This window comes from Misgurnus anguillicaudatus, chromosome 24 (assembly GCF_027580225.2).
Source record: "Misgurnus anguillicaudatus chromosome 24, ASM2758022v2, whole genome shotgun sequence".
In the NCBI taxonomy this organism is placed as follows: Eukaryota; Metazoa; Chordata; class Actinopteri; order Cypriniformes; family Cobitidae; genus Misgurnus; species Misgurnus anguillicaudatus.
This window is the reverse complement of record NC_073360.2, coordinates 41,570,559-41,591,221: the sequence shown is the minus strand read 5'-3', so window position 1 is coordinate 41,591,221 and position 20,663 is coordinate 41,570,559. Positions and strand designations below refer to the sequence as shown.

The window sequence follows — 20,663 nt, the reverse complement described above, 5'->3', positions numbered from 1 at the left end:
ACACTAGACTTTACCAGTAGTATTGACACTTACCTGAGACTGCTTCTTCCTTTGCTTCTTTAGTCTTCAGTATTGTCCTCAATGCCAAATGGGTTTGGTCACATTATCTAGCCATGAAATCAACAATTGAATAATGGGGTCACAAAATACACATATACTAACAAACAAACAAAACAAATAAATAAAAGTTACAACTTACTAAAATAAATCCAGCTTTCCAATGTATCCTGCTTGTCATTATCGGTGTTGTAGCACACTTGATCTTCTCAGACATTCTGACCTGGCGCTTCCTGAAAAACATCAAAATCAGAATTAGCTTAAAATATTCATTCAAAAGTAGTTACGATGTGCAGTAGTACAGTGACTGAAGAAAGTTCTTAAAACACTTAGCTTTAGATGGTATATTGCACACTCATATCCATTGTCGGACAGGACTGCTATCGTCTCAAAATTCTTCCTGCAACTTTACAAAAGAGCACATATTAATAATAACAGAACAGCAGGGGACTGCAAATAAAAAAAAACGATTACACATTGTCACAAACTGAACACAAAGCAAATACATCACAACAGTGTCTTACTATTTCTAACTTTACCTTACTATCATTTATGACTTACTGCCGCTGTTGCTCTCACTGTCTGTGTCCTCCCTGGAGTTGCCACACTAATCCTCACTGCATCCTGTATGCTGCTGCTGCTGCCGCCGCCTTTACTTCCTAGTGTCCTCCCTCGAGCTGCCACATTACTCCTTCATCCTTCCTGCTGCTGTACCTGCTTTGTAGCTCACTGTCATAACACTGTTAAATGACCATAGATGCCACAATCTCATTGCAACACAACCATACGCACCAACCCGTTGGCTAAGGCTGTCAGTGAGCCCCCACTGTCGTCGTTAATGCAGGTTCAGTGGCCCCCGGTTTTGTATGGCATGATAACACAATGCAAGACAACAAAACAACACGACCATACGCACCAACCCGTTGGCTAAGGCTGTCAGTGAGCCCCCACTGTCGTCGTTAATGCAGGTTCAGTGGCCCCCGGTTTTGTATGGCATGTCAACACAACGCAAGACAACAAAACAACGCGACCATACGCACCAACCCGTTGGCTAAGGCTGTCAGTGAGCCCCCACTGTCGTCGTTAATGCAGGTTCAGTGGCCCCCGGTTTTGTATGGCATGATAACACAATGCAAGAAAACAAAACAACACAACCATACGCACCAACCCGTTGGCTAAGGCTGTCAGTGAGCCCCCACTGTCGTCGTTAATGCAGGTTCAGTGGCCCCCGGTTTTGTATGGCATGTCAACACAATGCAAGACAACAAAACAATGCGACCATACGCACCAACCCGTTGGCTAAGGCTGTCAGTGAGCCCCCACTGTCGTCGTTAATGCAGGTTCAGTGGCCCCCGGTTTCGTATGGCATAACAACAAAACAATTAGTGCACAACCATTCGAGTCAACCCATTGGCTAAGGCTGTCAGAGCCCTATTACAACTTTTAATACTTATTGCCCATCATTCCGTCTGTCGAAACACCACAATCATAACCACCACATTATGCACGTCCAGCACCACAGAGCCTGAAGAAAGTTAATGTGTAGTCGATGCCCAGGATTCCGTATGGCAAAAACACAACAATATTGGCCAACCACAGAATGTCATTTTTGCAATATACAGTACACAGGATTGTGGTAACTGTAATAGCTCTGTAACACACCTGACTGAAGACACAAGTCCGGATGTGAGATGTATATGTGATCCAGTAGTGTGTGCTTCTCAGTTGTAGCTGATGTGATTAGCTGTGTATATCCCTTGGATTGAAACATCTCCAGTATAGCCTTTCTTCCAGCAGATAAGAGGTCCTCGTTAAAGTCTCCACTGATGATTACAGGATGTTTGTCTACGATGTCCAGATAATCAAGTAGGCCCCTTAAATTCGGCAAGAATTTTTCAAGACTGTAGTTTGGTGGCCTGTACACTGCAGCAATTGTTGCACACATTGGGGTGTCGATTTTGATGACAACAAACTCCAGGTCTGTGACACTTTGGATGTACTGTCTGGACTGAGCTTGAATATCTTCTTTGCAAAATATTGCAACTCCACCACCGTCTTTCTTTGCCATTTCTGCATGGGTTGAGTAGGAGACATGTCTATTCCGTGCAAACATCTTGTATCCTTCCAACTGGAGATGTTGTGGAATACATGAGCCAGACAAGTGACTTTCCGTTATGCAAAGAATATCCGATAAAAGTAGCTCATGATGGCATCTGATATCCTCGATGTGAGATGACAGTCCTTCCGTGTTGTGGTGAACTATTTTAAGTGTTTGGTCCTGGTTGATTTCCCTTATGTGTTGCAAAAGTGGCATGATTCCTTCGAATGTCACTTTTCTCATGTTCTGCAACGATGCTGTGATTTCAGGATCAGCATAAATCTTCTTTTCAACGAAGTCTGTAATATGTAATCCAGAAAGCGACGTCGTTCGGCTGAGGGCAACATAGGCCATTCCAGGTTCGAAAATCTTCTTCAGTGACACTACGGCAGACTGCATTGTCATACCTTGAACTTTGTGAGCTGTGCAGGCATAAGCGAGCTTGATGGGAAATTGACGACGAACTGTTCCTTTCCTCAGACTTTCTTCAGATCTCTCAATATATACAGAGTTGTCATCTTCACCTTCCACTCTTCTGCGGTGTTTCAGACCTGCATTTGGATTGTCGAGCTGAAGTCCTAGCATGTGTACAGTGGAGATTCCATCTCTTGTTTTAGTGACAATGTTAACAATCTGACCAAAACATCCATTTACAATTCCATCTTCAACATCCAGATTCCTTGTCACCATTATACGAGCTCCCACTGCAACTTGTATAGAATCCAGCAAGTCATCCTTCTTTCCGGTGACAGGTTTCTTCTGTCTTTTCATCACTCCTGTTCTTGGGTCTTTCCTGTAGTCTTCGGCATCAATGGTTATGATGTCAGTGTGAATAGCCTGTATTGTTTTAGTATTGTGCATGTGAACTTCCTTGTTGGTTGCAAATATGTGCAGAGCATCATGAGGGCAGTCTTCTGGGTTCTTTACAGCTTGGAGTAACAGAACTCGGTCTTCTTCTCTAAGAACATCAGTCTTCTGCCTCACTCGCAGTCGATTTAAAAGCTCAGCAAAGGCAAGGTCCTCCTTTTGACGCATGATCTCTGTAAGGGTAATTATTTGAAAACTGTCCTTCCAGAAGTCCAGAACATCATCTTCATACACACAGAGCGGTTTGGCTTTACCGAGAGGTGGTAGTTGGAAAAAGTCTCCTACAGCGAGAACAGAGATTCCTCCAAATGCTTTCTTGCTGCCTCTGATCTGTTGAAGTCTCCAGTTTACATAGGCGAAAAGATCCTTCGAAATCATGGACACTTCATCAATGATGAGAATTTCCACACTGCATAATTCTGCTCGTACTTCATCTAGAGCATTTCCAAGTCCTTGATAAGGTGGCTTTAAGTTCCTTGGCAGTTTTAAAATGGAATGCAGTGTTTTACAAGATATATTGAATGCTGCTGTTCCTGTAAATGCACTCAAAATCACTGTAGGCACAGAGAGATCCCCTTCCTCCTGAAGTCGAGGCAGTTGTCTTAGAATCTTGGTTGCTTCCGTATATATGCACTTAATGTCATGTGATTTTCCACAACCAGCACCACCTGACACGAAGTAAAAAAACTGTTCCGGATTATGTCCCCAGACACGCTTCTGACACCACTGACGGACAATGTAGAATATTGCTGCCTGTGTCTCATTTAGACTTTGAAACATCTTCCTGACAAATTCAACACTCATCTGTGGTGCCTTTATCCGAGGAACGACTCCATCTCCATCTTCAAGAAGAATCTGGTATTCCGGTACATCATCTTGCTCATCCTCTTCATCATGATTGACATCTTCTCGTTCTGCAATGCACTCTAAATTATCCACTTCAGCTTCAGGGGCAAAAGCTGTCCAAGCATTCTCAGATGGGCCTTGTTGCTGCAACTGTTCAATTGCTTTGTCCACTTCTTCACTGTGTTTTTCGAATTTCTCCTGGTGTGCTTTCACTATTGCGCATACAGGCATTCGGACACCAGGGTGGGAAGGAAGTTCCACAAATGCACTTTTGTAAAACTGCTCATACGTTGGAAATGTTGGAGGTTTTAGCTGGGCATTGAAACGATGTGGCACATAAAGTTTCACTAATCTTCCGTAAAACTTTTCCGGTTGTTTCTCCTCCGAAAACCGTGCATATCGAATAACGGCAGCCTTACCGACAGATCTTTTCTGAACAAATCCCATATCATTGAGCAGACGTTGTACATTCTTTCCCTTAGTTTGCTGACTGTACACAATGCGGTAATTTGACACAAAGTCTGCCAGACATATCTTTTCAAACTCCGGTGTTTGAGGCCTTGCTCTGTATTTATCTATTATTCCCGACATCCAAACATCCTCTGAATCTGGATTTTTGTGCAGTAGGACACTCAGGGGCAGACTCATCTTCAGAGCATCGTCATCCGTTGGTATAAACACAACACTTCGCGAACACTTCTTCATTGGTAGGCTGCACGTTCGTGCAACAGACTCCTGCGAGCTCACTTGTCTGTGCTTCGAATAGGCTTGCATAATGTGCTTCATTTCATCCTCTTCGTTCACATCTGTTTCACGCACTGCTTTGATCACGTTCTTTAGCATCTCGTTCATTTCATGCTCTGGCTTGGAAATGTAGGACAACATATACATGATGCAACTGTAAGGGTCAAGTATATACTGAATGTCCATGTTAGCATTCCATGCCCTCAGCAAATCTGGATTGTATCCATTCACCCAAACCTCCTTTGGATCACGCTTTAGCAAGATCACACTTGAAGTGGACAACTCCCTGGTGTACTTCATGTAATCCTCCATGGACAAATTACATTTTGACAGTAGTTCAGGCAAGTTTTCAAAGGTGGCTTGGGGATCATTCAGCAAATCCCACAAAGGTTTGAGTTTCGTCCTAGCATCACTCATTGCTTTTCGAACAGCATCTGACCTTGAGCTTCTTCTGTCTTGATGGCTATCCTCTTCAGTTTCCTCTTCTTCAGGTCGCTGTGGTCGTGGACGAGTTATTGTGGTGTCAGACATTGGTAATTTAGGGAACCCAAACCTACACAACACATTTCCTTTCTTGCATGACTTGGAGTGTTTTCTGCTGTGAAGCTGAACCTCTGTAACAATCTGATGAAGTTCAGGATCAGTCGTGGAATCAGGGAGCCTGCATGTTATGTAGCGATCAATAAAGCCACAAACAACTTCATCAGAATCACTTTCGAACTCGGGTGCATCCTTTACCCATGCAAGCAGATGTATATGTGGGCTTCCTCTTGCTTGAAACTCAACTCTGTAAAAGTAATCTTCAACCTTACCAATGGGTTGGGCAGGTGACAAAAGCAGGTGAGTCATTAGCGCATCCACTCGTTTCTCAAACATCCGCATTACAGTAACAGGGTTACTTCGAAGGATTTCACATTTTGTCATCCAGTCAAGCTCTGAAAAAACGACGTCTTCCCCTTGCTGAGCCTTGATTGCCGTAATTACTTCAGGCCATCGCATTTCGGCCGCACTGAATGTGCAAAAGAAAGTTGGTGTTCCCAACTGCCTGATCATGGCTTGTAGATCTCTTAGTGTTTTCTCCCAGTAAGATGGCGAACCTCTCAGGGGTTGCATGAACCGTGTGGCATCTTTGTTGTGCACCAGTCTTTCAACCTCATGGTTATCTTGAAGCAACCTGTTGGAAATTCTTCTGCCATCTCTTGTTATAGGTTTGCCTTTCCGCAACTGGACAGTCATGCTGTTCCTGGCCAGATGTGTTTCTGTCGCAAACTGTGCAAAGAAAAGGTAACTCTGGTCTCTTGCAAACCGTGTATCCACAGAGAACAATCTCGCATTGAAATACATACTTGGTGACAATGCTTTTTCTCTTGCCTCATCAATTGTGTTATGTCCAGTAGGGAACTGAACAGGGAACGCCATGGCTTCCAGCTTTGGGATTTTGAAAAATCCAACAGGTTTTTTTCCCTGAGCAGGTGCAATGCTGAATATTCCCTCGCCATATGATAAAATCTCCTGGCCGATGTCAGGTGGCTGCATACATGTGTCCAAGGTAAGGCCAGGTCTAAGTTCATCCTGTTCCTCTTCACTCACATGTTGCTCATTCTCCTCAGCAACACTGACGTCTTGTTGCTGTTCTGTCTCAATTTCCTCATCAAGGTGACTTTCAAGTATTGAATTTTCACTTATGGAGATATCCTTGTATTCAGAGTGAATCGCTTTTAGCTTTAATAAAGCTGCAACGACGTTGTGCATATTCACAGTGTGAAAATGCTGGTATCCTTTAAATTGGACGTGTCTTTTAAGCTTTACCTGTAGTAACTGCGACTCATTACTATGTCTTGGTAAACAATTCACCGTCTTTTCCACCTCAGACGGCACACACACAACCGCCCCATGCACTGCTCTTTGTTGTCCTTTAGGCAGTGCAACAATTTTTGCAAACGGTACAATTTTGGCGATGAGTTGACGTTCGAGCACATTTAATTCCAGTAATTCTGCAGGGATGTGTGCCAATTCAAGTTTGTTTGCCACAGCAATTGAAGACATGCTTCCTCTCTTCAGATGGCTATCACAAGTATGGCAAATCCATTCCTTTCTTCTTTGTTCTGAAACCACACAAGAATCTCTGCAGCTACGGTCACAAATGTGAACATATTGCCCGGTTAAGCAAGATGCCAAAATATGTGGATTTTTAATGTAACTCCTTCTGTTACAGACCCTGACTTGATTTGGAAACATAGCTCTGTGACAGACTGTGCAGACATGTGTGGGGCCTTGCTGAATGTTACATCTGAATGCATCTATGGCACTTTGCATTACTTTGCTGACCACAGGCTGAGGTGTTTCCGGTCTGGAACTGATGTGAAGTTTATATTTCCTTTTGATTCGAAGTGCACATTGCAATTTATGATAAACATGGTATGCAACATCACTGACACATTTCTGTCTTTTGAACAAGGTACATCTTAAGATGTGACGCGCTCTAAACTGTGGGTCATCTGCATATCTTTTAACCATGTACTCTTTCATCTTCTTCTGAAAAGCAGTATCCTTGTTGTACCTCCTCACCATGTACTCTTTCATCTTCTTCTGAAAAGCAGTATCCTTGTTGTACCTCCTTGCCATGTACTCTTTCATCTTCTTTTGAAAGACAGTATCCATGTTGTACCTCCGCTTCATGTATTCTTTCATTTCACTTTGAAAGACAGTATCCGTGTTGTACCTCCTCACCATGTACTTTTTTTTCTTTGACTGGAATAGAACATTAGTTTGGTACCTCCTGAGCATGTACTCTTTCTTCTTTGTTTGAGCGACAGCACATGTGTTATACCTTCGGGTCATGTACTGTTGGATTTTCTTCCTGAATTGTGGATCTTGGTTATATCGTTCATTTATAGCCTCCTTTTTCTTCATTTGATATTTTAAACAAGTGGCATATCGCTCTTTTTCATATTTTCTTTTTTTTGATTTTCTGACTTCTTGAGATGCAGTTCTGTCCTTAGGTTCTAATTGTTGTTTTTGATGTGCAGTTATTTTCCGCATTTCTTTTCTTCTCCGCAGCTTATTTGTTTTAATCACCTGTTGGTTTTCTGCTCCTTTAAAAACATGAATTGGTGGAACATTGGTTTTAGAAATGTTGCTGGGTTTTGGAAGAGCCAAACTGATTTGTGAGACTTGTATAGATGTTGATGGTGCTGTCTGTTCGCCAGAAAGTTGCTCTGTTTCAAATGACACAGACATAAATTCATAGCTGGCATTATCAGCATGATCCTGGAAGACCCTGAGAATTCTGTCAATCATGTCACTTAGGTGAGTAAAAGTTAACATAACAGCAGTTCCATCACCAGTAGGATGGCGCAAACCTTCAGCAGTCCTTGAGTGTGAATCAAAGTATCCGTATCTTCCAGATCTGTCTCTGAACAGAGCAATGCACTCCAAAGAAACAATGAGCAGCGCGTGGCTAACATCAGTTGATAGGCACTGCAGTCTTTCAGTAAGGGGAATATACCATGCTTCTGTGTCAGGGTCCCCTTTGGCTCTGAGGTATCCCATCTTGATTTCAGACTTCTGCACACGGTATGTTTGGGTAAACGTTGAAACATTCAGTGGTACGTCCTCCATAGCCATATGGTCCTGAACAAATCTTTGTTCATGCATAAGCTGCATTTTAACACCAACATACAAAGCATCCCCCTCCTCTAAAACTCTATCAAGATCCTGCATCATGAACTGAACCCCTTCACTGTGGTTGGCCAAGAAAATTAGATCTACACATGTGCACTGATGATTTCTTGAGAATGTGTCATACCTTACATCACTTTGGCAATGGGATGCCTGCACAGACAAAACTCTGGGTGCACTATCATGTAGTCTGTCAGATACCTGAGCTACAGCAGCAGTGATGCTTGCTTGTTCATCCTGCAAGTAATAATAAATGGAATTAGTATGCTGTGAGTGCATGAATTACATTCACTGTGTTCATCTCTCTACAGAGCCTTACGAAGCTGAGAGATTCCAATATGCAACTGTGTTAGTAAGGTTACATGCTACCTGTGTGTGGTTTTGCTGCACACCTTCAAGCCAGTCAGAATCAAGTATTCAGGCATACCATGGTATAAGTGCAAATTTATACTATATTATTTCAATTTGCATGTGCATAATCTCACCATATTAAATGACAACCAAGGATGTTTAGAGCCAAACAAATGCCAACAGAAAAAAATAAAACCATAATTAATTGATAAGCATCCCCCTCCTCTAAAACTCTATCTAGATCCTGCATCCTGAACTGAACCCCTACACTGTAATTGGCCAAGAATTCTAAATATTGTCAAGAATATTTAGAAAGGGAAACAGAACATTTTAATCATTTTAACTACGCTGACTTAATTTCTCAACATAAGCCGCTGATGGAAGACTTAAGTACATTTGCTATAACTTGTCTGTCTGTACTTCAGGGGTGCAAACTCATCAGGGGTGAAAAGGGTGTATATTTATAATATATAGGGGAATCGCTTTACTGGTAAATTCATGGTAATTGACCAAAATTACTATGTGAAAGAGGCTATTGATGTATATATACATGAATGCGCAGCAGCACAAAAACGCATTTAAATATGAAAGATTAAAGGATTGAATGTAAAAGATTATTATTGAGTCTCTTGGACATAAATGAGGACTATTGCTGCGTTCCAGGCAGGTTTTTAAACCCGTGAGTTACGACTTCAAAACCACGACTTACGACTCTATGCGTTCCAGGCAGCCTGTAACTCGTGTTTTTACAACCTTCTACCGGTGAAAGTGCACTGGAACGGCAGTCAAACCCGTGACTTCCCACTCGTGAACTCGTACTAGATCGATGTACTCCCAGTTCAGAGTCGTGACTCGTGGTTTTGAAGTCGTGAGTTACGGGTTACAGGTTGCCTGGAACGCAGCATAATTATGAGATGTCAAAAGGCGTAAAAAACTGCTTCACCTGTAGCCTGGTAAGTAAATAAATGCTTTGCTTTAAACAAATGCATCTGTTTTTAAATGTTTTTTTAAATGCTACCCTACGGATTTATTGTATATGATGACTCTGTACCTGTGGATATGGTGAAATGAGAAACATTTTTAAGTAATGCTTAAAAAAACTGAAACGTGCGGAGAGCTGTTTGTAAATTCTTCATCTCATGTTTGTTACAAATAAAGTATTTTTAGAGTACAAAACTTGTAAATTATTTTTTGATGATATTGGATAGCCATATATTTAAAGCAATTAAAAGCCTGCTTTTTTACTTCCATGACTAAAAGAAAACAGGTTTTAAATATTTTAATAAAAAATAAAAATTTCAATACAAGTGAAAAATAACACAATTATTTAACATTAATCTTAAACTGGGGATCTTCTTGCTCCGCTTAGTTTTTCAGTTTACAAAGTCCGTCATTTAAATAGGGATTAGACATAGCGCCAGCACAACTGGCTTTTAAAGGGGGTTAGAGCTGAGACTCTCGTTGGTTTATTGCACGTTACGCCCAAAATAATCCCATTACTCATTAAAAAATAGAACCAACCCTTTTCGACCATGCGCTCGGTGCACAAATCATTTTTCCCATCATTAAATTAGCAAAAGTGGATTCGGACACGCCCATTTAAACGTTGCTCTGTTCGCTTTAGACAATGCGCTTAGATCATTAAAATAGGGCCTTATATGTTTTATGCACTATGAACTAACACTAGCCTCTTTCACATAGTAATTTTGGTCAATTACCATGAATTTACCACAATGAATTTACGAGTACAGTGTTTCCCCTACCATTATATAAGGGGGGCACCCCCCTTCTAATGGATCGGTCTGCCCCCCTTGAAGGTAAAATAAATTTGATTTGATTTTCTTTCATAAATAGTCCTTTAGTAATGTTATTTATCTTATTTCCACAATGGCATGTCTTTTCTGTCTGTGTTTGCACGTTTACAATTATCCCAATTATCACACACACACACACACAAACAAACACTTGCATCACATACAGATGAACACTAGCAGACAGAGAGCGCGCTGCAGGAAATATGTCGAGTCAACCAGATGAAAACCAGACAAAAAAGTTTTTTAAATGCTTACAGGGAACTGAAGATGGCAATTGTAACTGCTCCAAGTCTAAATAAGGGCGCACTAATATTATCTAAACCAAACCATGCCCCAGCGTGATTGTCCTCCCTCCCTACTCCTCCAGAGGCATGCACTCACACTGTACTTTTATCGATCCGAGCCCGGGCACTCTTTCGTCATTAGGATGCGATTGTTTTGAAAAAAGCCAGACGAAAAGTGATCTCTAAACACTGGGATCCATCGTAATGTCAAGTCTGTGTTTTTTTTAATTCTGAGTTGTTTGGTAAGGTAAGGCGGGTAAGGTAACTTTATTTGTACCCGAGGGTAGATTTTGGTTGCAGGTAAAAAGAATGGATTATTTACACCATGGGTCTTCAACCGGGGGTCCGCGGCCCCCAGGGGGTCCGCAACGGAACTGCAGGGGGTCCGCCAAATGATGTTTGACCACAAGTTATTTTTTGCTAAAAACGTAAAATATATGTACATAAAACGTTACATGTCCCCTTTAAGTTGTGCACGTTCGTGGCCGCGAAAGTGCGCGTTCAGTTAACCAAGCGGACCAAAATAAAATATCTGAAGATTATAAATGTACACTCAGGAAGCAGCAGTAGCGACAGAAAAGGCATCATAAAACAGGTAAATCTTATAGGCATGTGTGTCTTTCTTAGAGCCCGACCGATATATCGGCAGGCCGATATTATCGGCCGATATTAGGCATTTTTTAAACTATTCATATCGGCAATCATAATGGCCGATAAACGAATATTAAAAAAAATAAATAAAGGAACACGGACGAAACAGCCTTCAACCATGTCATGAGTGTTGCCATTGTATAGTTTGTCCACCAGAGGGCACTTTACAACTACCCTGTAGTCAACACTCGTGTGTAACGCGTCACACATCCTGCAACCTGCTGATTTCAGCCAGACCAGGGCAAAGACGACAGCGGTTTAGTTGATGGTGAGTTGGTCACGAGACATACATTGCTTGAATAACAATTAAAAGAACATCCCAATCAGTTCTCTTAACTCAAATAAGCATGACAAAATTTGTGACAATCATGTCCAGTTTTGCTGCTGTTAAATAAGCTGAGAGTGAAGCGGAATTACCTAGTAATGTTACGTTGACTGACTGTCCTTTTAACTTTTGACAATGCGACTGAAGTATTTCTTTAATAGCGTGACAGTTAAAGCAATGATACGTATCATCTCTCCTTAGCCTGTTATATTGAAAATGTATGTTTTACATTTTGCAGTGTGACGTTATTCTTTGCTAAATTATGTCTCGTCATAGACCTGCTAATGCCAGTATCAGTGGAAGACCGCTAACGTTAACGAGCTTGGAAACCACAACGAACTTATTCTGCCTAAATAAAGTAATGATTACTGTATTTATAACTAGCATATCTCTGGTTACAGTCCCTGCATTGTAAAATGAAAGTTAGACTTGCGGGGAGTGAACATTTAGACATAGAGAAAAAGTATCAAACGTAGCTTGTGCATAAAAGTTCGCTTTTCTTTTATACGTGTGTGAAATTCACTGACGCCAAGTGTGCGTTGCAGACTGTCATTCAGCCGCAGCATTAACGAGTCACATAATGGATTTAGATCGCTAAATAGTAGGTTTTAGAAGGCAGGCAGCAACTGATGATTGAAAATGGTTTGATGTAGCTTGATGGAAAGATTTAAAAAGTGCAGGTAAAGGGATAAGCAAGCTGACATTGTAGTATACCGGAATATCAGACAAGTTTTTTTGTCCTAAAAATAGGTACAAAAAATAGGGTGTCGTCTTATATTCGCGCTATAGAAAAATTCACGGGGGAAAGCACAACGGAATTCATCTGAAATAGTGTCTGAAAAGCAACCCGTTAAGAAAAAAACAGCGCTCCCTTCTAATATGCATTTAAAATTAGAGCAGCAACATAAAATCTGTGTTTAACTGAATTAAAACGCTGCACGTTCACAGTTAACTAAAACTTGCAGAGAGAGAGAGAGAGAGAGAGAGAGAGAGAGAGAGAGAGAGAGAGAGAGAGAGAGAGAGAGAGAGAGAGAGAGAGAGAGAGGTGAATGCGTGAGATGCAGAGACAGAGAGAGAGATAATAAAAAATTAAAATAAAATTATTTTTTGGTGAAAACCCAAAAATACATTTGGAAAATGGGGGGTCGTCTTATATTCGGGGAGGCAATATAGGGACTAATTATTACACACGCACACAAACATTTAGGAATGACCTTTATCTTGTTTAATATAAATGATGATGATTAGAGGTCGATTAATTGGCCGATTTTTGGCATATTTTTAAAAATCGGCTTTGGCCGATTTTGCTGCAAAATTAGGCCGATTAATAGGCAGGCGCATCTGCGGGCACCTAAGCGCTGTTGTAGAACTCGTGACGCTGCTGCCTCTTGCTGCAAGCAGATCGCTCCCGTCTCGTGTGTGTGCAGCCATGCCTTGTTCACAAACAGCTTTACTAAATGATGGTGGATCGCGCGAATTAAGCAGCCAGTACAACAGCGCGACGGGCTTATGTCTCGCGGTGCACTGTCCGTGCAAAGATTAGGCTCATTTCATGTGATTAATGAGTAATGATGAGTTTTGTTTGCGTGACAGAGAGAGAAGAGCCGCGCGTGCACGCTTTCTGTCTCCCTGCTTTTATTACTCAAAACAAAACTGACTCGATGGCGAAGGTCGGAAGACCAAATCATATCCACAAAGGAAATGTTTTTCGTGTTGTTACAGTAACACTTTGTTTACAGTTTTGCGCTGCTCAGCCTGGATTACAACACAGCGCGTCCGATTCGCGAACTGACTCCTTTGAACGGATTCGTTTGAATGAACGGTTGAAACAACAGATCTGTCCCAACACTAAACTCACAAGACGTCACTGTCAGCACAATCAGTCACTTATAGCGTCTCAGAAATGAGAATGTAAATGTGTTTAGAAAGATTTGCCCTAAATAACAATCTCAACTAAAAACCATAGACATGTCATTTACTATGTTAACTTTATGATGAATAAATATTTTATCAGGTCTACCAAATAAGGATTTTATCCTACAAAGCAATAAAAGCCATGGTAAAAAACTGATCAAAGATTATGACAGCATAGTGTCAGGTAATATCTGTGTCTGATAAATGCATGGTGCAGAGGAGGTTGTAAAACTCTTCAGAAAGACCAGTCATGTATTTTTAAATACTTTGACTTAAATTGTGACATTTTTGCATTTAAAATATCTGCTAATAATGATGAGAACATTTTGATTATTATGTACATATAGAAAATCGGCCAAACATATCGGCCATCGGCTGCCCTGATTTCTAAAAAATCGGCATCGGCATCGGCCAGAGAAAAAGCATATCGGTCGACCTCTAGTCTTTCTTTCAGAGAGTTATTTTAGAATCAGTGCGATATTGTCTCATCTAAGTTATATTTCTGAACTTGGACAGCTGTTTCACGCGGTTCAGATTTAAAGCGCTAACTCAACAGGCAAATGACACCACACCGCGTCTGCATTATAAACTTTGACAAAACTATCGCTCGCATTTAAAAATTTATGAAACGCGCACCGTGATGGTGCTTTGTGCAAGATTCATAGTCAGGTTGAAATCCGTCTCTCAAAAAGTTGCCCCAAAGAGATGCGCGCGGACTCAATGCATGTATTCTCCAGAGTCTGATATGAAGCTATGCAGAAAATAAACCTGCGTTACTCAAACTCGTGACAATGACGATACACGAGAAAGGAAACAAACCTCTTAATTATAAAGTAGCACAACCTCTATCCCCACCAGAATAGAGAGTCTATGTGCCATTCACCATGATCAGTCATCTTTATAAACTGAAAGCCCTTGTCCAATTCACAGTAAAATGAAAGTCTATTACACTGCAAATACCTTAAAATAATATTTTATTATTATTATTATATTCATATTCATATTATTATTATATTCATATTAAAACTAAATGTACTTTAACAAAAAAATTATGCATGTACAACAACAGCATAATAGTGCCAATGTACTGTCTTAGTATGGCTGTGTGACAATATGGTTCTATTTATAAAACAGTTCCAGTCCTTGATTCTGATTGGTCAATAGTTGTACTTTACTCCACTTTGCGTTGTGCCTAATAAAAGGCAGCCTCTCGTACCTTAATGATTACTTAAATATCAGTTTTACACATTTAGTATCAGGGGGTCCCTGCTCCATGCCTCTCTCATCTAAGGGGTCCCTGACCTAAAAAACGTTGAAGACCCCTGATTTACACAGATACACACACTAAGGCAACATTGACAAAAAACAGTGACATAACAATAATACGAGTGGTTCAGACAAGGATACAGATAAATAGATAAAAATATACATCATATTATTAATATCAGTTCCCGTAACTGATATACAAAAAAGGATGTATTTTAAAAATTACAGGAAACTATAAGAGTCAAAATTAGCAATAAATAAATACATAAAATACATGAGGAAAGCTGTCATTAAATTTGGTTTTAATTTTAATAGTAGCCTAAGTGCTATTTAACATTCTAATAGCTGAGGGAACAAAACTGCCTCTGTATCTTTTAGTTTTGCAAACAGGCATTTTATATCTGCGGCCTGATGGAAGAGGCTGAAATTCACCATATAGTGGGTGGGATCCATCCTCTAAGATCGTCCCAACTAGCTTCTGTAGCTGCCTACTGTGTAGGGATTCTAAATTCAACTGTGTCTCTCCAATCAGCCTACTAGCCCACCTCACGATTTGGTTCAAGGAGTTCTTGTTTTTTAGAGGTAGGTTACTAGACCAAGACACCAGACTAAAAGAAATGACAGATTCAATAAAACAGCGGTAGAACATAGTGAGCATCTTTCTATTAATATGGAAAGAGGAAAGTTTTCTCAGACAGTATAGATGCTGATTTCCCACACAGACTCACAATTTGCTTCAAAACTTAGTTTATCATCAATGATAGTCCCAAGATATTTGTATTTATTGACACACTCCACTGTCTGACCCTTTATGCTGGTAGTTTCCTTAGCCCTGGGGAGTTTCCTAAAGTCTATACACATATTTTTTGTTTTAGAAATATTCATCTGTAGAAAAGACCCATCACAACAATCTACAAACTCCTGGACAACTGGACCATGACCCGTTTCATTTCCTTGTAGCAGACTTACGATGACAGAATCATCTGCATACTTTAAAATAAATCTGTCTTCCCTGCTGCTACGACACATGTTAGTATAAAGGATAAACAGAAGAGGAGACAGAACACAGCCCTGGGGGGACCCAGTAGAAGAGCATATCTGATCAGACAGTGCTCCATTGACTCACACTCTTTGTGTTCTATTATTTAAAAATCTAAAACCCAACCAACAAGATTTTTACTTAGATCAAATTGCTGTACGAGTCTTTCTATTAAAATGTGTGGTTGAATTGTGTTAAAAGCAGATGAGAAATCTATAAATAAAAGCTGAGCATGAGTTCCCTTCCCTTCCAAATGTTTAAAAAGCATATTCATGAGAGTGACTGTGGCATCCTCAACACCTCTGTGTGGCCTATAGGCAAATTGATATTGGTCAAGATCAGATTCTACCGTCTTTAAAATTTCGTTTCTCACTAGTTTTTCAAAAGTTTTCATGACAATAGATGTCAGTGCGATAGGCCTGAAGTCATTCAGTGCTTTGGGGCAGCTTGTCTTAGGAACTGGAACAACTACTGCATCTTTCCAACATGCTTGGGACATGCTGATTTTGTAAGGACATATGAAATCACTGTACTGGTGCGCAATGACAGACAGCCCTCTCACATGTCATTATATTGCTTAGTAGTTGATCTGTCACGTGTGCAGCTTGGACATTCATGTAACTCTGAGGCGCGCATCACAAGGTTTTTATGGAGGCAGATGAAGGTGAGTGGTCACGCAATTGACATCTCTCCTTTTGAACCATGCTTACATGCCGCTTACTATTTAAATGTGTGTTTAAAATGTTTTAGTCAGGACATTGTAAATCTAGAAAAGACAAATAAGTTCACAGCAGTGCTGCATCATAAAGAAAAAACATATCACAAAAAAAAAACATTTAAAATTTGGTTATCATTTAAATGTATTAACTAACATTAACGAACAATGAATGAGCAATATATTTGTTAGTTATAAATCTTTTTTTAGTTGTTAGTTAAAAAATAAAACTGTTTAAGCTCTAGTTAATTAATATAAACAAATACTTCTATAAATTTGACAAAGGTTATTTGCAAAAGTCAATTTTAAAAAGATTTAAATACGTTTATTTAATTTTTTTTAAAGAGATATCTTACCCGTAAGATATCATTCACACATCAGTATCAAAATACAGATTAAACTTCATGAGAAAGCTGAAGTTACCTCTAAAATGCAGAGCGGCAAGCTCAGTGTTATATTTGTAAAAAATGACTTCATATCCACAGTATTTTGTTGTTTTTTCTTTTGAGGCGTGCTGCTTGTGGTCACTTCAAACAGAACTGAACTGGGGAAAGTCGAAACCTGCGTGTTGAATAGTAGAAATGTTTACATTGAGTGTGCGAACGATGTGGGCATTTCAGCAAATAGATGGTAAATTGTATTTAACAACTTTAGTGAAGACATACGCTTTTGGAAACTTCTGTAAACAGTGCTGTGGTTAATGCATCATCTGTATCAAAACACGATTGTACTGAAGCTGTCAGCAGGTTCTGACGTTGCCCGTTCTAAATACCAGTAATTAGGTTTGTGCTGATGGACGATATCATCGTCCATTGTGATGGTTGACTGACATCACGATGGAGAGACACTATTGTGATGCCACGCCCCCACGCCCCACTCCACTTCAAGTCGACACACACTTACTCTCTTCTATAGACTATAGTTAACCTAAAATCTTTGCGGGAATGGCTTTATAAATTCAATTGAAAATATAACTAATGCATATATGCTATTTTAAATACTGTAGTCTATGCCAGAGATGTGAAGTGTGTTAATCTGTGAAAATATCCTGTCAGGCATTCAATCTTGACATTGCTAGAATCTTGTCTTTTTACATGTTGTACATAAAGGAAGTTAAAAGAATCAACCTCCTTGAATAATTCTAGGCATAAGATACCCCAAAAGTCTTAATTAACAAAAAAATTTACAACACAAAGTACTGTATCAGCAACATGTCTTAGAAATTAGCCATAAAGATTCCCTATGCTGGTCAGCAGCTAGTAAATCAATCACTATAGTTAGGTTTGTTTTGTGTAATTAAAATACATTATTTTATCAAAATACAATGAGTTATATCCAGTGTTATCCAGTTAACATACTGTAATTAGATGAGTGACATACATACTTTAGTCTTCTATTAAATTTTCTCAACGTGGGCACCATTCTTGTCTCTCTCTCTCTCTCTCTCTCACACTCACACACGCAATATGACAGCATACAATGTTACTGTTACACAGAGTTACTACAAAACACGTGCGCAGCGTGGGCATATACAGCATATAAGAGAGGGAGAGAATGCGCGCGTGTGTGTGGGAAAGTCATGATAACCTCAGTCGTCTTCTGTCAGTAACATCCGTGACTGTTGATGTTTACGCAAAAAAGAAAGTATACGGAGGAACGGACTTTGAAAACACCGTCACCTTTTCAGTTATGGGAGAGGGGTGCGCGCTGCACACAACACGAGAGAGAGAGCATGCGCAGTAAATTAAGCCGAAGAGTAAAATATTACTGTGCGAACTCAATTGGATAATTGTAAACGCGCAAACACAGACAGAAAAGACATGCCATCGTGGAAATGAGATAAATAACATATTACTTGAGGGCTGTTTAGTTTGTTTAATAAAATAATTGTTCTATGGCGCTTCAAAAAAAATCTAATCAAATTTACTTGACCTACAAGGGGGGCGGGTCGAGCCGTAAGGAAGGCGGGGCGCCCCCCTTATATAATGGTAGGGGAAACACTGGAGTGCTTTACTTCCTAATTTGTTCAAAACATCCTAATGACGAAAACACGCCCAGGCTAGGATCAATAAAAGTACAGTGTGAGTGCATGCTTCTAGGGGAGTAGGGAAGGGAAAAACCCAAATGTTTGGTCAGTAATTGGGGGGGGACATTTATTTACAGCTTGCATTTTTTTGCATTTTTTTCTAAACTAATAATGCAATTTTTGATCGCCAAAATTTCGGTGAACCCCTAGTAACAAGCTTACTTATTTCTGACATGTGATAAGCTGTGGCAGTAGGTCAAATTCAAAATCAATTGAAAATGTCCAGAGCCTAATTATTATCACCTTACATTTTATCGCAATTTCAGTATGGTACAATTTTTTTCCAGCCAAAGCAGCATGTTATTAACCCAAAGAAAGATGTTAGTACCTTGTTGGTCCTGGAGAGTATGGTCTGTACATCCGCCAGGTCCACCTTTCTCCAACGCATCTTCTGAGCCTGAGACCGCTTTCCTTTCCGTGGCATCCTTAAAAATATAAAAAATATATCTGACTAACTTACAAAACTGACTTAACTTCTAAAAGTAGTGACTTTACTCTCAAGTTTAAAAAGTAATTTTAGCTAATAGACACAAAGAAATACATTTATTCTTTAGTCAAATTTATTTTAACAGGACACTCCAATATGCACATACCTGGAAATTTCCCCTGATGTAACACCTGTTGAACCTGCAAAAATAAAACCTGTATAGTAGCCTTAGAAAGAGAAAAACAGTTTAAAAACAATGAAACAGTATGCGTAATTTTATTTAAATACAAGTTTTTTTTCAAATAGAACAAAAAGTATAGTAAAGATTTAAATTAAAGTGTAAACAAAGAGAACTAAAAAATGAAGAAAACAAAATGTATATATATATAGTTATATATAAAACTGATCTATATCTAAACTAATCTATAATCTAATCTATCTAACTAACTAATCTAAATCTATAGGATAAATAAATTGTCTTATTAAAATGAAGGCAGAAACAGAGTAGGTACAAGAACAGAAACAGTCTTAATGTAAGTATAAATATGAAGTGCTCTCTGTAATAAAGCCAAAACACAAGGAACCTGAAAAAGAAAAGGATATATTAAGTCACAAGAACTATAATCATAGTGGTAAGGTCATAACAATTTCATTGCTTAAAAATTCACCAACACTTACCAAGATAAAAGTGCAGCCAAAGTAGTATTTCAATCAGTACAGCTAAAAAACAAACAAAGATAACACAATGAAACTCAAGTCAGCTATGCATAACATCCATGTTAAGTAATGGCAGTCTGTAGATTTTTGAATTTGTGGCCATGTCACAAAATAAATTAATACCTTCAAATGCAGGAATAATCGATCATAAATCAGTATTCTAAAACACAGAAAACAGTCACACATAAAACTCAACTATAGGCTTATTGAGTAGAAACAAATTATATACAGAAAGGGAACACATTTATTTTACATTACTGAAGCCCTTTAACTTCAAAGTGGTACTTACTAAAATTAGTACTGCTAGCTCGCAAAATCCCCATTAAACTCAATTGAAGCTGCCTAAGCTTTCAAAATTAACTTTATAAGTTATATCTCAACTTTACTGTTCATCATGACAGAATATTCAGTCACTGAAGAGGTGTTTCCTTGGCTCAAAATGAAGTGGTGTTGGTGCTCTCCTGATGCACATGCGTACCATGGTTCAACCACATGCTTTACATATTTTTTAAGTTTAATAATTAAAGGCGGAGTCCACGATGTTTGAAAAACGCTTTGGAAAATTAGACGGGCCGTCTACCAAAACACACTTATAGCCAATCAAATCAAATAAAATGCCGGATTGCGTATGTGTGGGGCGGGTCTATCAACAGAAGGTCCAGATTCTATTGGGGTAGGGGCGTGTTTGTTTAGGTGATTTCAAATATCAACATTGGCTTTCAAACATCATGGACTCCGCCTTTAAGTAATTGGAGAAACTGGCAATTATTAACAGTTTAGT

The 20,663-nt window shown here is 39.5% G+C and overlaps 2 protein-coding genes across 2 annotated transcripts in view; one reads left to right on the top strand and one right to left on the bottom strand.

The window, feature by feature from the left end:
* LOC129437104 (uncharacterized) overlaps nt 1-20,663 on the top strand; it is an 86,451-nt gene that overhangs the window by 27,685 nt on the left and 38,103 nt on the right. The window lies entirely within an intron of this gene.
* LOC141349221 (uncharacterized) lies at nt 34-19,507 on the bottom strand. Its single transcript, XM_073863021.1, has 5 exons — nt 19,332-19,507; nt 19,067-19,163; nt 619-8,530; nt 200-463; nt 34-107 (listed from the first exon to the last, which is right to left on the bottom strand). The coding sequence occupies exons 2-3, from the start codon at nt 19,160-19,162 to the stop codon at nt 1,661-1,663; spliced, it is 6,966 nt and encodes a 2,321-aa protein (XP_073719122.1). The 5' UTR covers nt 19,163; nt 19,332-19,507; the 3' UTR covers nt 34-107; nt 200-463; nt 619-1,660.